At 41.0% G+C, this 16,760-nt stretch overlaps 1 protein-coding gene across 1 annotated transcript in view; it reads left to right on the top strand.

The window, feature by feature from the left end:
- CRB1 (crumbs cell polarity complex component 1) overlaps positions 1-16,760 on the top strand; it is a 183,988-nt gene that overhangs the window by 124,047 nt on the left and 43,181 nt on the right. The window contains exons 10-11 of the mRNA XM_038745195.1: positions 1,428-1,556; positions 9,764-9,890. Coding sequence (XP_038601123.1) covers positions 1,428-1,556; positions 9,764-9,890 — 256 coding nt within the window. The remainder of the gene's footprint in view (positions 1-1,427; positions 1,557-9,763; positions 9,891-16,760) is intronic.

Here is a 16,760-nt window from a genome sequence, read left to right as displayed (position 1 = left end):
CCCCCGGCCCACATCATCCCCCTGGCCTGGAATGCCCTCATTCCGCACATCCGCCAAGCTAGCTCTCTTCCTCCCTTCAAGGCCCTACTGAGAGCTTACCTCCTCCAGGAGACCTTCCAAGACTGAGCCCCCTCCTTCCTCCCCCCCCTCCTCCCCCTCTGCATCCCCCTGCCTTACCTCCTTCCTTTCCCCACAGCACCTGTATATATGTATATATGTTTTTACGTATTTATTACTCTATTTATTTATTTATTTTATTTGTACATATCTATTCTATTTATTTTATTTTGTTAATACGTTTTGTTTTGTTCTCTGTCTCCCCCTTCTAGACTGTGAGCCCACTGTTGGGTAGGGACCATCTCTATATGTTGCCAACTTGTACTTCCCAAGCGCTTAGTACAGTGCTCTGCACACAGTAAGCGCTCAATAAATACGATTGAATGAATGAATGAACCAGAGTGAAGCGTGCGGGCTGGGTTGTAGTAGGAGAGGAGCAAGGGGCCCCTGGCTCCTGTGGGCACATTCCTAGGATGAAAGTTTGGGGCATTATAGACAACAGCAGACAAAGGCTTGTGCTACGCCACCAGTTACCTGGTCATAGTCACAACATTCTTTATTCAGCCCCTCTCCCAGTTCTCTCCAATCTGGCTACCTCCATTTTGGGCCTGAGTTATTGTGTTGAATTAGTCTCAGAATGTTCTGGGAACTTTAAGTACAATTCCAAGCTGGAGATTATTGTCTCAACCAATTTTATTAGGACCAAAAAAATATCATGAGCTAATACCTCTACTCCACTGTGTTTGAGCCTCCACAAATCAACCAGAGAAATGGAGGAGGAAACCTGATGTGTGCCAGCAGAAACTGCTGTAATTCTCGTACTTTGCTGTTCATCACATGCACAACCTCAAAACTATTCAAGATAAATTCTGGTTTCCTATGGTTTCTCTTGAGTTTAGAGCTGCATATCTAGGACAAAGTTTGACCTGAATTTGGCTTAATTATGAATTATTAGATAGGGAGTAGAGAAAGCAGTGTTCGGCTCTGGAAGTCAAAGACCTTTCATATCAGATTTTCCCTTCCTCTTTTTACACATCTCAACATTTCGCTTCTCTTCTTTGATTTATTATACTGGAAACAGCAAGCCTACGGTCCACCCCATTCCCCCTTCACAATCCCAAATACTAGTTGCACAATGGCAGAAAGTTTTTCTCATCCATGAAAACCAAACACATAGCTACTTTTGCTGCCACCCTTGTCAATCTTAATGACAGGGAGAAGGTGATCAAAGGAAAACAGACATGCTTAAACCTTCATAATGTTCAGCCTGCATTTTCAGTCATCTTGGCAATCCCCCGGCATAAGTATTTAAATTAAACTCTTCTTAATTGAAATTAGATTAATTGCTGTGTGATATGTTTTCCCTCTAGACATGCCAGATTACCCTCAACATTCTGTGGGAATGAGAGGAGAAATCTTACTTGCTACAACTACGGCAACTGCACGGAGGTCGGAGGGGAACTGAAGTGCTTGTGTCGGTCCGGGTTCACTGGAGAAAGGTGAGCGCCCAGGACCAACTTAACTCAGAGAAATGGGCAGTTAAATGGACAAGTGTCTTCCTTTCTTTACTCTGATTTACCTTCTCTGAGTGCCGAGAGCCAACAGCCCAACAGTAAGGGATAGAAATGGCAACAGATGAAATCATGGGTGCAGGAGGAGAAATTAGGGGAGCAGAAGGAGAAATCAGCCTTAAATGGGATTCTCCAACTGTGAAAGAGAAAGCTAAAGCCAAGATTCTACCCATGATGAAAGATACTGGCTCCTCTAGACTGTAAGCTTGTGTGGGCAGGGAAAGTGTCTGGTAACTGTTGTACCGTACTCTCCCAAGTACTTAGTACACTGCTCTTCACATCGCGCTCAATAAATACCATTGATTGGTTGATTGATCAATTGAATTTGTTGTAGTCTCTGGTGGAAGGAAACTCTGACAGGGACCCAAGCTATGAAAGTTAAATTAACAACGATCACTGCAACATTGTTGAGCACTAAGTGCCTAGTACAGTGCTCTGTACATAGTAAGTGCTCAATAAATATAATTGATTAATTGATTGGTAGCTGCATGATAAACAGGTAGGGCACAGTCCCCTTCCCACATGGGACTCGCAGTCTAAGTAGGAGAGAGAACAAGCATTAAATCCCCATTTTACAGAGGAACAAACTGAGGCACAGAGAAGGTAAGTGATTTGCCCAATGTAACACAGAAAGAAGGTAGTGGATGTGGGACTAGAACCCAGGTCTGCTGACTTCCAGGCATGTGCTCTTTCCATTAAGTCATGCTGCTTAGTTTATTTTAAAATTGTGCCCAGGACTAATGCTACAGACTTGCCGTGAAATGTAATGAGGCCTCTACTCCAAGAAGCCTTCCCTAAGCCCTCTTTTCCTCTTCTTGCACTCCTTTCTGGGTCACCTTGACTTGCTCCCTGTATTCATCCCCCCTCCCAGCCCCACAGTCCCATATCTGTAATTTATTTATTTATATTAATATCTGTCTCCCCTTCTAGGCTGTAAGCTCCTTGTGGGCAGGGAATATGTCAATTTATTGCTATATTGTACTCTCCCAAGAGCTTAGTACAGTGTTCTGCACACAATAAGTGCTCAATAAATAATACAATTGACTGACTGATTAATGAGCAATTTCATACTCTCCATTTTCTCCTCCCATGGTACAAAATCTTTCTTCAAATTAATACCTCCATGGATTGAGCTTTCTTCACAAGTCCAAAGCTTTGCAAAATCCCTCATTCATTCATTAAACACCAATGGGACTATTAATTTGCCACTTACTCCACTAAATATTTATATCATGTTAGTACTGATATCCTCTGAACTATCCCTAGCCACGTCTTATTTAAACAGAAGATCAAGGAGGAGAAAGAACTAAAAGTTAGGAGAACATTTAGATAATGTTAGGTAGTTTCCTGAGGCCCAACAGATATAACCTACAGTCCCCCAAAATGCTGAAGCACTTCTAAAGCTTACGAGCTTCATAAGCCATCTGCAGCAGGTTATGAGTGACAGATGCGTAGAAAAACACATTGCCTGAATATAGAGCACTGTGACAATCTCTCCTGGGGGTCAAATTTAGCTCAGATCAAATCAGAAAAGCTTCCTTTCAGTTCCCAAACTTCAGCCTAAAAGGGAAAAAAAAAAAACATTTCTCCAGCATGTTTTGGACCTGACACAGTGGCAAGGCTGTTTTTTTGCTTTTCTTTCCTTCATGAATATGACATTGGATTGGATGTGAGATAGAGTTCTAACCCACTCACCCTCCTGATCAGTTATTTTAGATTTAAGAATCTTCCTTCATCTCGAGTTGACATTAGGGTCTACCCAACACTTTTAAAATAGGATTTTATCTTCCCCTTTTCAAAAAACTCTTGCTGCATTTGGAGTTCCTGAAGGTACAAACAATTCCTTTGAGGAACAGGCCAACAAAATGGAAGCACTGTTTATTCATCTGAAAAGATGAGGAGTCCAGTTCCTCTAGTACTGTTCTCACCCCCCCCAGGCCACAAACTTTGGTTAAAGTCACTTGGAGTTCCTGGTTTGTGAAGAAGGCACAGGGAGAAAAAATAAGCTTTTAGCCTAAGAAATCATCACAGGCCACTTCAATGATCTTCAGCTTTGAGGAGTTTTTTTTAAAAAGCTCCTTGCACTTGTAGACTTTTGCCATGGTGGTCCATCCAGGGTGAGCTGGGACAAAAAAGAAATGCTTGATCATCCACGCATTTTAGGTATACTCTATCTCTTCCTCAAGTTAAGAAATAATTTCTCTCTTCATATTACTTCAAGTAAATTATTTTAAAAAATCAGTAGTGGATTTATTTTTAACTTTTCCTCACTCCATTTGTTTATAAGGCCAAAAATAGAATTGTCTTTACAGAAATAAAACTTTCAAGAGCTGGAAAGGAGGGCTGCAGATAGTTGATGCAGACCTCTCATTCTATTCCAACCTTCTTCCTACTGACTCCTTTTTTTCTCTTGTCCACTTTCTAGACTTTCTGGAAACTGGGAAGATGACTCTAAGGGGGGAAAACAAGCAGACATAAATGTACAGATAGAAAATAGTTAAAAAAAAGTCTGCTATAAATGTATGAATCAATCACAAAGAAACAGAAAACAGCATAACAGAGAAGGGGACAGCATACCAGGAAGGTGGGAAGTCCATTTGGGGACTGCCTCCCGAGGAGATGATCTTTTACAGGGCCTTTGAAGGAGGGCAGAGATGTAGTTTTACAAAACAGGTGGTACTGATGAGCGGAGAGTAGGAAGTGGTAGAACAAAAAACCTGGTATGGTTAAGGCATTTGTTTAGGTAAAGAAAATGAGCTGGGGTGTAATAGACAAAAAGAACAGTGGATAAGAAGGCACCCTCAATCCTTTAACAACAATAAGCAGTAATCTATTACATATCATGGATTTTTAATTATAGACTCACATATAGCATTACTGATTATTAATTAATAATAAATTATCACACATATTGATTTTATGATAGTTATGGTATTTGCTAAGCACTTATTATGTGTTAAATACTGTTCTAGGTCCTGGAGAAAATAATTTTAATAATATTATTAATAAGCTTAATAATTTGTCTTTTATATTCAGAGAAGATGCCATTGATGGTGAAATCATCTGGGAGTGTGTGTGTGTGCACGCGTGTGTGTGCTCGCTCTTGTGCACAAAAAGATTGTCCTAGCTGTGTTGACACATTTGATGTTCTTAGTGCCTGACGTATTTCCTCTTTTGCCTCCTTGTCTTTTGTTCCTTATGTTTTTTTTTGCTCAAAGAAAGGCTGCCTCTTTCTTGACAAGGAGTACACCATACTGGTCTACACTGGAAGTTGACCCTCATTTTTCAACTGGGGTCCAGCATTGCCCAATGCTTTGTTTGACTATAACCTTAGAATGTTTTCTTCTTCCTCTTTGCTTCTACTTTCCCCATTTCAGCCCTTCAGCGGTAGTTGTTTGAGTATCCTGCTGTCGGTGATTCATCTCATCTGTCTCACCCAGCATAGCTGAGTTGTAGTGAGCTCAACTTCTATGAAAGATAGCTGACTTCATTCCAGAATCTCACTGTTTGTGATCCTACCTTGCTATGTGATGTTGTGTTTAGTCCATAAATGCTGCTGACGCTGACCAAGGGGTTGGAGAGAGCATGGCATAGAGGATAGAGCACAGGCCTGGAAATCAGAAGGTCATGGGTTCTAATCCTGACTCCATCACTTCTCTGCTGTGTGATCTTGGGAAAGTCACTTCACTTCTCTGGGCTTCAGTTACCTCATCTGTTAAATGGGGAACGAGAATGACAGCCCCACATGGGACAGGGACTGTATCCAACTCAATTTGCTTGTATCCACCTGCGTGCTTAGCACAGTGCCTGGCACACAGTAAGCCTTAACAAATACCATCATTGTTATTTGTTCTTTATACTGCCTGGATAACAGAATTATGTGACCGTGTTTAGCACCGCACTGCCAGTATTAATTTTCCTTTGTGTTTTTGGTAAGCTGGTACATCACCTCTGGTTTTCTTTAGACTCATCAATCCATGGCACCTGGATGATTTAGCCAAGCAATGCACAATCATCTGCATGTCTTCTTGAGGGCATTTATCTACATACAGAAATTCTTGAAGGACTATCTATAACTTTTAACTCCAAATCATACATATAATCAATAATATTATTGTAGTATTACTTTAGTATTATTGATTTTTAAGGCTCTCCACCAGATGGCTCCTTCTTACCATCTACTGTCTCCTCCCATTGCACTCCAGGTTCTGTTCTTCACCCAAGCAAACTTGCTAGCCATGTCTTCCTGAAGCCAATGTTCAAATGTTTTCATTTTATATGAGAAACAAGGGGGAGCCATTGGAGATTTCTGAGAAAAGAAGTGATAGGCTTCCAGTGGCATTTGGGATAGATGATTCGGGCATTGTGTACAAAATAGACTACAGATGGACGAAGCAAGAAGCCAAGACTGATAAGAGGTCGTTGTGGTACTCCAGCCAGCAGGTGAGGAGAGCTTGGCAAGAGACTGTTGACTGCGAAGATGGAGATAGGCCTGTAACATAGGAAAGAAAGATGGAGAATGAAATTGGATCTGGGAAGTAAATGGAAAGCGTTAAGATGATACTGATGGGGCAGAGAGGATGTGGATGGTACTAACCTTCCTAGGAGAGTTAGAAAAAGAAGACGGTTTCAGACAGAGATACCCTGGAAGCAAGAGGAAATAGAAGATTGTAGGGGTCCATGAAGGTCAGGGAGGGGATGTGTGGCAAAATACAATTTATAATAATGATAATAATAATATTAGTAATAATAATGTTTGTGGTGTTTAAGTGCTTACTATGTGCCAGACACTGTACTAAGTGCTGGGGTGAATACGATAATAATAAAAAATAATAATAATGGCATTTATTAAGTACTTACTATGTGCAGAGCACTGTTCTAAGCATTAGGGAAGTTACAAGATGATCAGGTTGTCCCGTGGGGGTTCACAGTCTTCATCCCCATTTTCCAGATGAGGTACCTGAGACACAGAGAAGTGAAGTTCATTCAATCGTATTTATTGAGCGCTTACTGTGTGCAGAGCACTGTACTAAGCGTGAAGTGACTTGCCCGAAGTCACACAGCTGACAACTGGTAGAGCCGGGATTTGAACCCATGACCTCTGACTCCAAAGCCCGGCCTCTTTCCACTGAGCCATGTTACAAGCATATCGGGTTGGGCAGAATCCCTGTCCCACATGGGGCCCGCAGTCTCAATCCCCATTTTACAGATGAGGTGACTGATGCAGAGAGAAGTTAAGGGTCTTGCCCAGAGTCACACGGCAGACAAGTGGCAGTCAGAATTAGAACCCGGGTCCTTCTGCCTCTCAGGTTTGTGCTCTATCCACTAGGCCACAGTTTGCATAGGTGATGTTTGTTTGCCTTATGGATTTGTCTGGGCAACCTGTCAGTTCTACCAATCCTGAAGGCGTTGAATGATGTCACCATCTCCCCCTGCCAGTCATGGGACAAACTAATGTAAACCTGGTGACCGCTGCTACACAGGTCTGGTGCAGATATCGGAATGAGTGGCAAGTCGAGGGCCCTTTTGGGAAAGGGAAAAGAGAAGTCAAATTCAGATTTTTTTGCAAACACGTGTTTCATGCAAACATGATGAGTCAGGTAAGCCTGACCTTGTTGCCTTCCCCTCTCCCACAGCCACTCTGGAGCCTGGACTAATGAGCTGGGGCAATGGAGGAAAGTGCACTTTCTTGCTTTCCCTGCTTTGGCCACTGCTTCGTAACCAGGGCTAATAATAATAATAATAAATAATAATAATAATAATAGCATTTATTAAGTGCTTACTACATGCAAAGAACTGTTTTAAGTGCTGGGGAGGTTACAAGGTGATCAGGTTGTCCCACGGGGGACTCACAATCTTAATTCCCATTTTACAGATGAGGGAATTGTGGCCCAGAGAAGTGAAGTGACTCGCCCAAAGTCACACAGCTGACAATTGGCAGAGCCGGGATTTGAACCCATGACCTCTGACTCCAAAGCCTGTGCTCTTTCCACTGAACCACACTTATATGCTTTCTTCGCTCCATAAACTGCTGCTATGGAAAAGACCTGCACATGTCCTTCACCCCAACAGTTCCACCTCCTCTAGCCTCTGCCTCCTCGCTGGTCTCTGGGAGTTCACACATGCACAACTACCACACTTCTCCCCTTCAAAGCCCTACTCAAAGCTCACCTTCTCCAGGAGGCCTTCCCAGACTAATCCCAGGGGAGCCTCCCTTTTCCTCTGCTCCCCCTCCCCTCCATCGCCCCGACTCCGTCTTTCTCCTCTACCCCCCTCCCCACCCCACAGCACTTGTGTATATATGTACATATTTATAATTACAATTATCTTTATGTTTATTAATGATGTGCATACATCTACAATTCTTTGATTTCTCTTTACATGTTTTGCTTTGTTTTGCTGTCTGTCTCCCCACTTCTAGACTGTGAGCCCGTTGTTGGGTAGGGACCGTCTCTATATGTTGCCAACTTGTACTTCCCAAGCGCTTAGTACAGTGCTCTGCACACAGTAAGCGCCCAATAAATACGACTGAATGAATGAACAAATGAATTTGTTGCTGAATTGTACTTCCCAAGCGCTTAGTACAGTGCTCTGCACACAATATACCCTCAATAAATACAATTGAATGAGCGAATGAATCCCCCTGCATTCACACATGATTTAGTTTCAGAGCAAACGGCACATGTGTGCATCGCCGATAGACAGTAAAGTGCCCAAACGCAAGTCATTTCCTCCTATGGACCTTCAAGGAAAATCTCCAAAATCTCATCTACCTCTTTGGCACAACCCACTATTTGGAAGACCGGACAACGTAGTAATTTAAACTGCGACATGATCCATCAGTAGCCATTAAAATCCACTTGTCATATCATCTTTAAGGATTTTGCCTCATGTTTTGCAATGCAAAAATATGCCAACCACCATGGAACCGATTGTAGAAGGGGAGGGCAGAGGTGGTGAGAATTCAGATTTGAAGATAGCTGAGGATATAGTTTGAGAATCATCTGCATATAAGTAGTTGTTGAAACCATAAACTGGTTAGCTCCCTGAAAGTAATAATGATAATAAGAAGCATAATAGCATTTGTTAAGCGTTTACTCTGTGCTAAGCATTGTAATAAACCCCGGGGTAGATACAAGATAATCAGGTCCCACATAGGGTTCACAGGCTAAGTAGAGGGGAGAACAAGTACTAAATCACAGTTTGCAGATGAAGGAACTGAGGCCCAGGAAAGGTAAGTGACTTTGCCCAAGATCACACAGCAGACAAGTGGCGGAGACAGGATTAGAACCCAGGTTCTTCTGACGCCCAGGTCTCTCTTTCCTAGGCCATACTGTAAAGTAAAAACACTAGAATATTGACAGTAGTTGATTTTTAGTAGTCTAAATGCTAAAGAACAACACTTCCAACTCCCTTAGAGCTCTTATGTATCCCTAATAAATGGAAATGATTGACAATGACCCTCTCTATATTGAAACTGTGCTTTAACCTTGTCCTATATATTCATTTCACATGCCAAGAGTTGTCAGCTTTTTGTTGTTGTTTTTATGGTACTCGTTAAATGCTTACTATGTGCCAGGCACTGTTCTAGGCACTGGGGTAGAAACAAAGTAATAAGGTTGGAAACAGTCCCTGTCCCACATAGGACTCACAGTCTTAATCTTCATAATGCAGATGAGGGAACTGAGGCACAGAGAAGTGAAGTGACTTGTTCAAGGTCACACAGCAGACAAGTGGCAGGGCTAGGATTAGAACCCAGGTCCTGACTCCAAGACCAATGCTCTATCATTCATTCAATCATATTTATTGAGCACTTACTGTGTGCAGAGCACTGTACTAAGTGCTTGGGAAGTACAAGTTGGCAACATATAGAGACGGTCCCTAACCAACAAGGGGCCATTAGACCATGCTGCTTCTCAGCTTACTCATTCTCATTGCGGACATGCCTTTGGTCACTTGAAGACGTCAGATTTTGTATCTAAATTTGCCGAGACAGCTGAAAGAGGAGTTTTTAAGGTGACAAGCCTTGTTTGTGGAGTCGTGCAATTCTGTTGCTCTAGGAAAAGGGTTAGCGAAAAAGTCCATTTCTCTTTCATCATGAAATCCCTAATGAGTGGTTTTCCTTTACTTTGCAGGTGTGACAAGGATATTGATGAATGCGACTCTGACCCCTGTCTGAATGGAGGCTTGTGTCAGAACCTGCTCAACAGATATCAGTGCATCTGTGACGTCAACTTTGCCGGCGAACACTGTGAGATAGATGTAAGCGACCTCTCCTTTTATGTCTCTTTGTTGTTGTGGCAGAATCTCTTTCAGCTGCTCTCTTACCTCGTTCTGAGAATGGATGATGAACCGGCCGTTGAGTGGGGTGACCAAGAAGACTATTAGTGAGTGAACTTTGCAGAATTTATGATTATGATTCAAACACGCTGGAAGATGCCTTGTTTAAGCCAGAGAGCTAGTTTTTAGAAGGGGAAAATGTGATATAGAGTGACTTTAAACAATTTTAAAGGCTATTTTCAGTAAATGACTAGGACTTCATGTGTACATATAATTTCATTTTTATAGTTTTCCAAGAAAAAATTATTTTTCTCCCTTTAATTGTCAGGAGCTCTGGCTGTCCTTCCAGCAAAAAAAGGAAGGCATCCACTTCCTTTCAATCCTTTCAATGATTCCTAATCAATCAATGGTATTTGTTGAGTGCTTACTGCATGCAAAGCACTGTACGAAGTGCATAAATAATCTTTATGACCTGTGTAAAAATGGAGAGCGGGAAAGGGAATCCAGTTAAGATTTTCTCCGCTTTCCCTTGATTTCTCTTCACTTGCCCTATCCAGTGGGTTTTATTTTACACCATCCTGACCCATCCTTCATGTTATGATGATGCCTATGTTGCAGTTAGAAAGGTCAATTTTCCCAGAGCCTAAATTTACTTGTTGGTAGGATATTAGGTAGTTCCTGAGAAGAGCTAATTCTTTCAGACCACCAGGGGATGTCACAGCCAGACCAACCCAATGACTGTATCCAGACTACTTCCTCGTGATAATAATAAGAGTAATTGTGGTAAGTGTTAAGCACTTACTATGAGCCAGTCACTGTACTAAGCACTGGGGTAGGTACAAACCAATCAGGTTGGATACAGTCCCTGTCCCACATAGGACTCACAGTCTCAATTCCCATTATACAGATGAGGTAACTGAGGCCCAGAGAAGTGAAGTAACTTGCCCAAGTTTACACAATAGGCAAGTAGCGGTGTTGGGATTCAATTCAAATTCATGAAATGTTCCATATTTTTCTATTTATTTTGTCAATGATGTGCATCTAGTTTTACCTCTATTTATTCTGATGACTTGACACCTGACCACATATTTTGTTTTGTTGTCTGTCTCTCCCTTCTAGACTGTGAGCCCGTTGTTGGGTAGGGACCGTCTCTATATGTTGCCAGCTTGTACTTCCCAAGCACTTAGTACAGTGCTCTGCACACAGTAAGTGTTCAATAAATATGATCGAATGAATGAATGAATGAACTCAGGTCCTTTTGACTCCCAAGCCCCTGCTCTAACCACTAGCCCACACTGCTTCCTGAAAGAGCTCATGATCCTCCCATAATACCTTCTTTACCTTGTAAATTGGGAAGAGAATTAGGTCCTAGGTTTTTTGTTTTGTTTTGTTTTGGGGGGATTTTTTAAATGGCATTTGTTAAGCACTTATTATGTGTCAGGCACTATATTAAACACTGGAGTAGATACAAGCTAATCAGATTGGAAATAGTCTCTGTATAACATGGGGTTCACAGTCTTAATCCCAGTTTCACAGATGAGGTCTCTGAGGCGAAGAAAAGTTAAATGACTTGCCCAAGGTCACAGAGCAGAGCTGGGATTAGAACCCAGGTTCTTCTGAGTCCCAGGACTATCCACTAAGCATCACTGCTTCTCATTTTACTTCCTTACATTCCAAACAAACCATTCCACGATGCAGTTTGGTTGGATACTTTTCTGATACTTCTTGATGTCATATGGGAAATGTTTTTAATCCTACTATGTATGACACTGGATACTGGACTAACCATAATTTTCTAATAGACTCATTTTAAACCTACAAATTGAACTATACAGAACTTATTCTGACATAAAAACCACACACCATAAAATGTGATTTAATTGGGTGTTTCAGAAAAAGTCCACAGAAGACACTATTTTAAAATGAATGGCAGAAATTCATTGGCTGAATATTTTTGTTTAATTGTGTCAACCTTATTATGGCACATCTTCGCTGATAATGAAATTTAGTAGCACTGCATTGCAGACATGCAACAACTACTGGAAAAGCATCAGTTGTCATTTAGGTATGCTAAGCATACTCACAAGAAATGCCCTTGGTTATTTTTGAAATAGTATCAAAGGCATCCCACTAAACTTGTATATTAAGCTCTAATATGTGCATTTATATCAGACCTGGGAATGTTACAATTTGATGCTATTTACACAGTATGTACCAGTTGTACTCTTTTAGTATATGTATAAACTGGGAACTAGTTAAATGTTTAATCACTGGTATTGTGTCATGCCAGTGGATATGTATGACGTTTTTTGGTTTATCTTTATGTGAACTTCTTTAAATGTATGTGCTGTCAGTTAATTCGTATTGTACCTGATGGTCCATTTTCTAGGTCTACCCTTTATTCTTAAAATTCCTCAAATGACAATGTGATCCCATGTGCATGTGAAGTTTTTTTAAGGTGCTTGTCTAAATACATAAAGGCCATAAGGAGCTGCCTGGTTTTCAAAACAACAGAGGATGATGAGAGAACCTAACAAACCTAATTAAACATCAACCCTTTTACACTGCAACCTTTGGATGGAAATATCTAGAATACAAATGTTTCTTTGGAAAATACTTTTTCAATCTAAATATTTCATCAATTCATTTTTGAGAGACAATGTGGATATCGTGAATACCATTTTATTGCCAGCTCATTTTGCAGGGTAGCATAATTGAAAGGCTATTTTAGAGGGTCAAAAAGTTATGACAAGCATGTGTCATGTATAGCTTTTCAGCCAGTCCAGTGATTGGAAGGCTACCCCTTGTGACACATTTGTTTTTTACTCTTACCTTTTCACTATCCATCCAGTTTAATTGTGTGTTTCAGAGGGTCTATTCCAAGTTGTTATAATGAACTAGATGGTAAGAGTAGACAAACAGACCTGTGGACTATTGCTGTTGCCAAATTGTACTTTCCAAGCGCTTAGTACAGTGCTCTGCACACAGTAAGCACTTAATAAATACAATTTAATGAATTGAATGAATGTTGTCTTGCACTACCAAATAATCAGAGACTGCAGAGATTTACATGTGCTAACTCTGAAGAACATTAATGTACATGTAACTCTGCAACAAACAGGTGACTCTATGACACCATCAATATAAAGAGATTACTTAAAAATCTTTCATTCAAAATCTCTGTAGCACAAAAACCTTTATCTTCACCATAATTGTAAGCTACTATCTTCCTTCTAAGGCTTTGAAATAATCAACCATCTGACCGCAAAATACCATCTTTTTCCCTTTGTACTCCAATATTCTCGATTTCATTTTGTCTGAAAACATCTTTCCTCCCTCTTTATAATAAAATAAACACCTGCCTTTGCTCTGTCTCTTCTTTCTCATTTTTTTCTACTGTTGTCTGTCTTCATTTGATTTAAATGTATCATTCTTTACAGGAATATTACAAATACATACACACAGAGAAGCCAAGTGGCTTAGTGGATAGAGCACAGGCTTTGGAGACATAAGGGACTAGATTCTAATTTTGGCTCAGGCACCTGTTTGCTGTGTGATCTTGGGCAAGCCACTTGACTTCTCTGGGCCTCAGTTTCCTCATCTGGAAAATGGGGATTAAGACTGAGAGCCCCATGCCTGGTACAGGGTCTGTGGCCAACCTGATTCACTTGTATCTACCCCAGCACTTAGAACAGTGCTTGGCACATAGTAAGCACTAAACGAGTACCATAATTATTATTATTTCTCTCTCTCACACACACACACACACCTCAGAGAAACATCAGTAATGGGCTTCATGCTGGACAGTACACAAATATTTCTGCAGAACCAGTGCCTTCACCTAGGAGCTGGTTTGCTGGCCTCCACGGTGGAGTCCTTTATTGACATTTTGAGAGGGAGGTTATGCTCAAGGTGTAGGTTTGATTGATTGATTAATAATCATCTTTGCTGAGCGTTTACATGTATCAGACATTACGCTAAGCACTGGGGAAGGTATAAAATAAACAATCTTGACAAGGTTCCTCTGGGAGAGTTCAGATACAAAGAAAACAGAAACAGTTATTAACAAAATGTCATCTTGTTATAAACAAAAGCATTTCCATTTGGAATTTATCTGTTAAAACCTCTAAGAAGCAGAGAAAACCTGAGAGAAACAGTGCTACCCAGTGGAAAAAGGACAAGTCTGGGAGTCAGAAGATCTGGGTTCTAATCCCATCTCTCCCCACTTCCTTGCTGTGTGCCCTTGGGCAAGTCACCTAACTCTTGTACTTAAATTTCCTCATCTCTAAAATGGAGATTAAATATCTATTCTCCCTCCCCTTTAGACGGTGAGCCCTGTGTGGGTTAGGAACTGTGCCCAATATGATTTCAGTAGATTGTAAACTCCTTGAAGGCAGGGATCAGGTCTACCGACTCTGATATATACTCTCCCAACCACCTAGTACAGTGTTTGGCACACAGTAAATGCACAATAAATGCCATTGATTCATTAGGTTGTAGCTACTGAAATATTTAGAATATTGCTTGGCATGTAGTGCACACAGTAAGTGCTTAACAAATACCATCATTATTATTATAATCATTATTATTATACTTTTAGACTGTGAGCCCACTGTTGGGTAGGGACTGTCTCTACATCTTGCCAACTTGTACTTCCCAAGCGCTTAGTACAGTGCTCTGCACACAGTAAGCGCTCAATAAATACAATTGATTGATTGATTAGCAAATACCACAACTCTATTATTGAATGGTTTGTCCTTTTCCTTCCCCCAACCTCAAAGGTTCATAAACCTTTGATCCACAAAGAAAATATGTATTTCCCAGCAACTAAAACTGAATGAAACTCAGTTTATATTTGGCAAATCTTGCTGGAACCCAGGCTAGCGAGAGATCCTAGCAGCACACAGGGATGTATCAGGAGCTTTGCAAAATAAACTCCCCCAATCACTCCTTTTTCTCATCTCTAAATTTGTCGCTGTAAAAAAATATTTTTGCCAGTCCTACATAATGAATCAATCAATCATATTTACTGAGTGCTTACTGTGTGCAGAACACTGTACTGAGAGTTGGTAGCCACATTCCCTGCTCACAGTGTGCTTTCAGTCTAGAGGACTGAAAAAGCAACATTGCCTAGTGGATAAAATAAGAGCCTGGAAGTCAGAAGGACCCAGGTTCTAATCCCCGCTCTCCCACCTGTCTGCTGTGTGACCTTGGGCAAGTCGCTTAACTTCTTTGAGCCTCAGTTACCTCATCTATAAAATGGGGATTAAGACTGTGAGCCTCAGGTGGGACATGGACTATGTCAAACCTGATTAGCTTGTATCTACCCCAGCCCTTAATATAATGCCTGGCACATAGCACTTAACAGATACCATACAAAAATAGAAATGATCTTAGCTAAAGGATTTGTCAGCCTGTGTAAATGATTAATTAGAATAATGAGATATTAAAGTCTGACAGTGTAAATAAAGAAGAAAATGACCCTTATCAGCAGTAAATTCCCAGTACAAATCTGGAGTTCATTACCTCAGACTTAAGTCCTCTGATATATGAAACTGAGCTTTCTTCACAGTGGTGAGGATGTAATTTATTCATTCATTCATTCATTCAGTCGTATTTATTGAGTGCTTACTGTGTGCAGAGCAACGCACTAAGCGCTTGGGACGTACAAGTCGTCAATATATAGAGACGGTCCCTACCCAATAACGGGCTCTTCCTTAGACAGAAGCTATCTGCCTCTGACTTACCCTATAGTGCACGCTACTTCATTTTACAAGGATTAGTTTGTTTCAATGATGAATATTTATTATTAAGGGTTCCCTTGGCACGTTATATTTGTTTATTGTTCAGTGAAAAAAACCCAGAGATAGACAATGCACACTCGCAACCCAGCATGCTCACTTTGCTCCTCTAGTGCCTACCTACTCACTAAATCTTGATCTTGCCACCAAGCCCTCGCCCACATCTTGCTTCTGGCCTGAAACTCCCTCCCCTGTCATATCCCACAGATCATCACTCTCCCCACCTTCAAAACCTTATTAAAATCACATCTTCTCCAAGACGCCTTCCCCAACTAAGCCCTCATTTCCTCTACTCCTTCTCCCCTCTGTGTCAACCTTGCACTTAGATTTGTACACTATCAATCGATCAGATTTATTTAGTACTTACGGTGTGTAGAGCATGGTACTAAATGCCTAGGAGAGAGTACAGTTTAACATAGTTGGTAGACACATTCCCTGTCCACATGAACTTGCAGTCTAGAAGGGGATATAGACATTAATATAAATAAATTATTTACATTGAATTATAAAATATATTATATATACATATATGTATATATATACATATATGTATGTACATAAGTGCTGTGGGACTGATGGAGGGGTGAATAAAGGGTACAAATTCAAGTGCACCTGTCTACATGTTTTGTTGTTTGTCTCCCCCTTCTAAACTGTGAGCCTGTTGTTGGGTAGAGACCATCTCTATATGTTGCTGACTTGTACTTCCCAAGCGCTTAGTACAGTGCTCTGCACACAGTAAGTGCTCAATAAATACGATTGAATGAATGAATGTAAGAGACCCAGAAGGGAGTGGATGAAGAGGAAATGCGAGCTAAATCAAGACTTATTGTAGGAGATGTGCCTTCAATAAGGCTTTGAAGCAGGGGAGGGTAATTGTCTTTCGGATATGAAGAAGGAGGTCATTCCAGACTAGGAACAGGATGTAGGCGAGAGGTCGGAGGAGAGATAGGTGAGATTGAGGTACAGTGAATAGGTTGCCATTAGAGGAGTGAAGTGCATGGGCTGGGTTGCAGTAAGAAATCAGTGAGGTAAAGTAGGAGGGGGCAAGGCG

This window comes from Tachyglossus aculeatus, chromosome 4, assembly GCF_015852505.1.
Source record: "Tachyglossus aculeatus isolate mTacAcu1 chromosome 4, mTacAcu1.pri, whole genome shotgun sequence".
NCBI lineage: Eukaryota > Metazoa > Chordata > Mammalia > Monotremata > Tachyglossidae > Tachyglossus > Tachyglossus aculeatus.
Note: the sequence above shows the minus strand (reverse complement) of the source record. Positions and strands in the feature narration are given on the sequence as shown.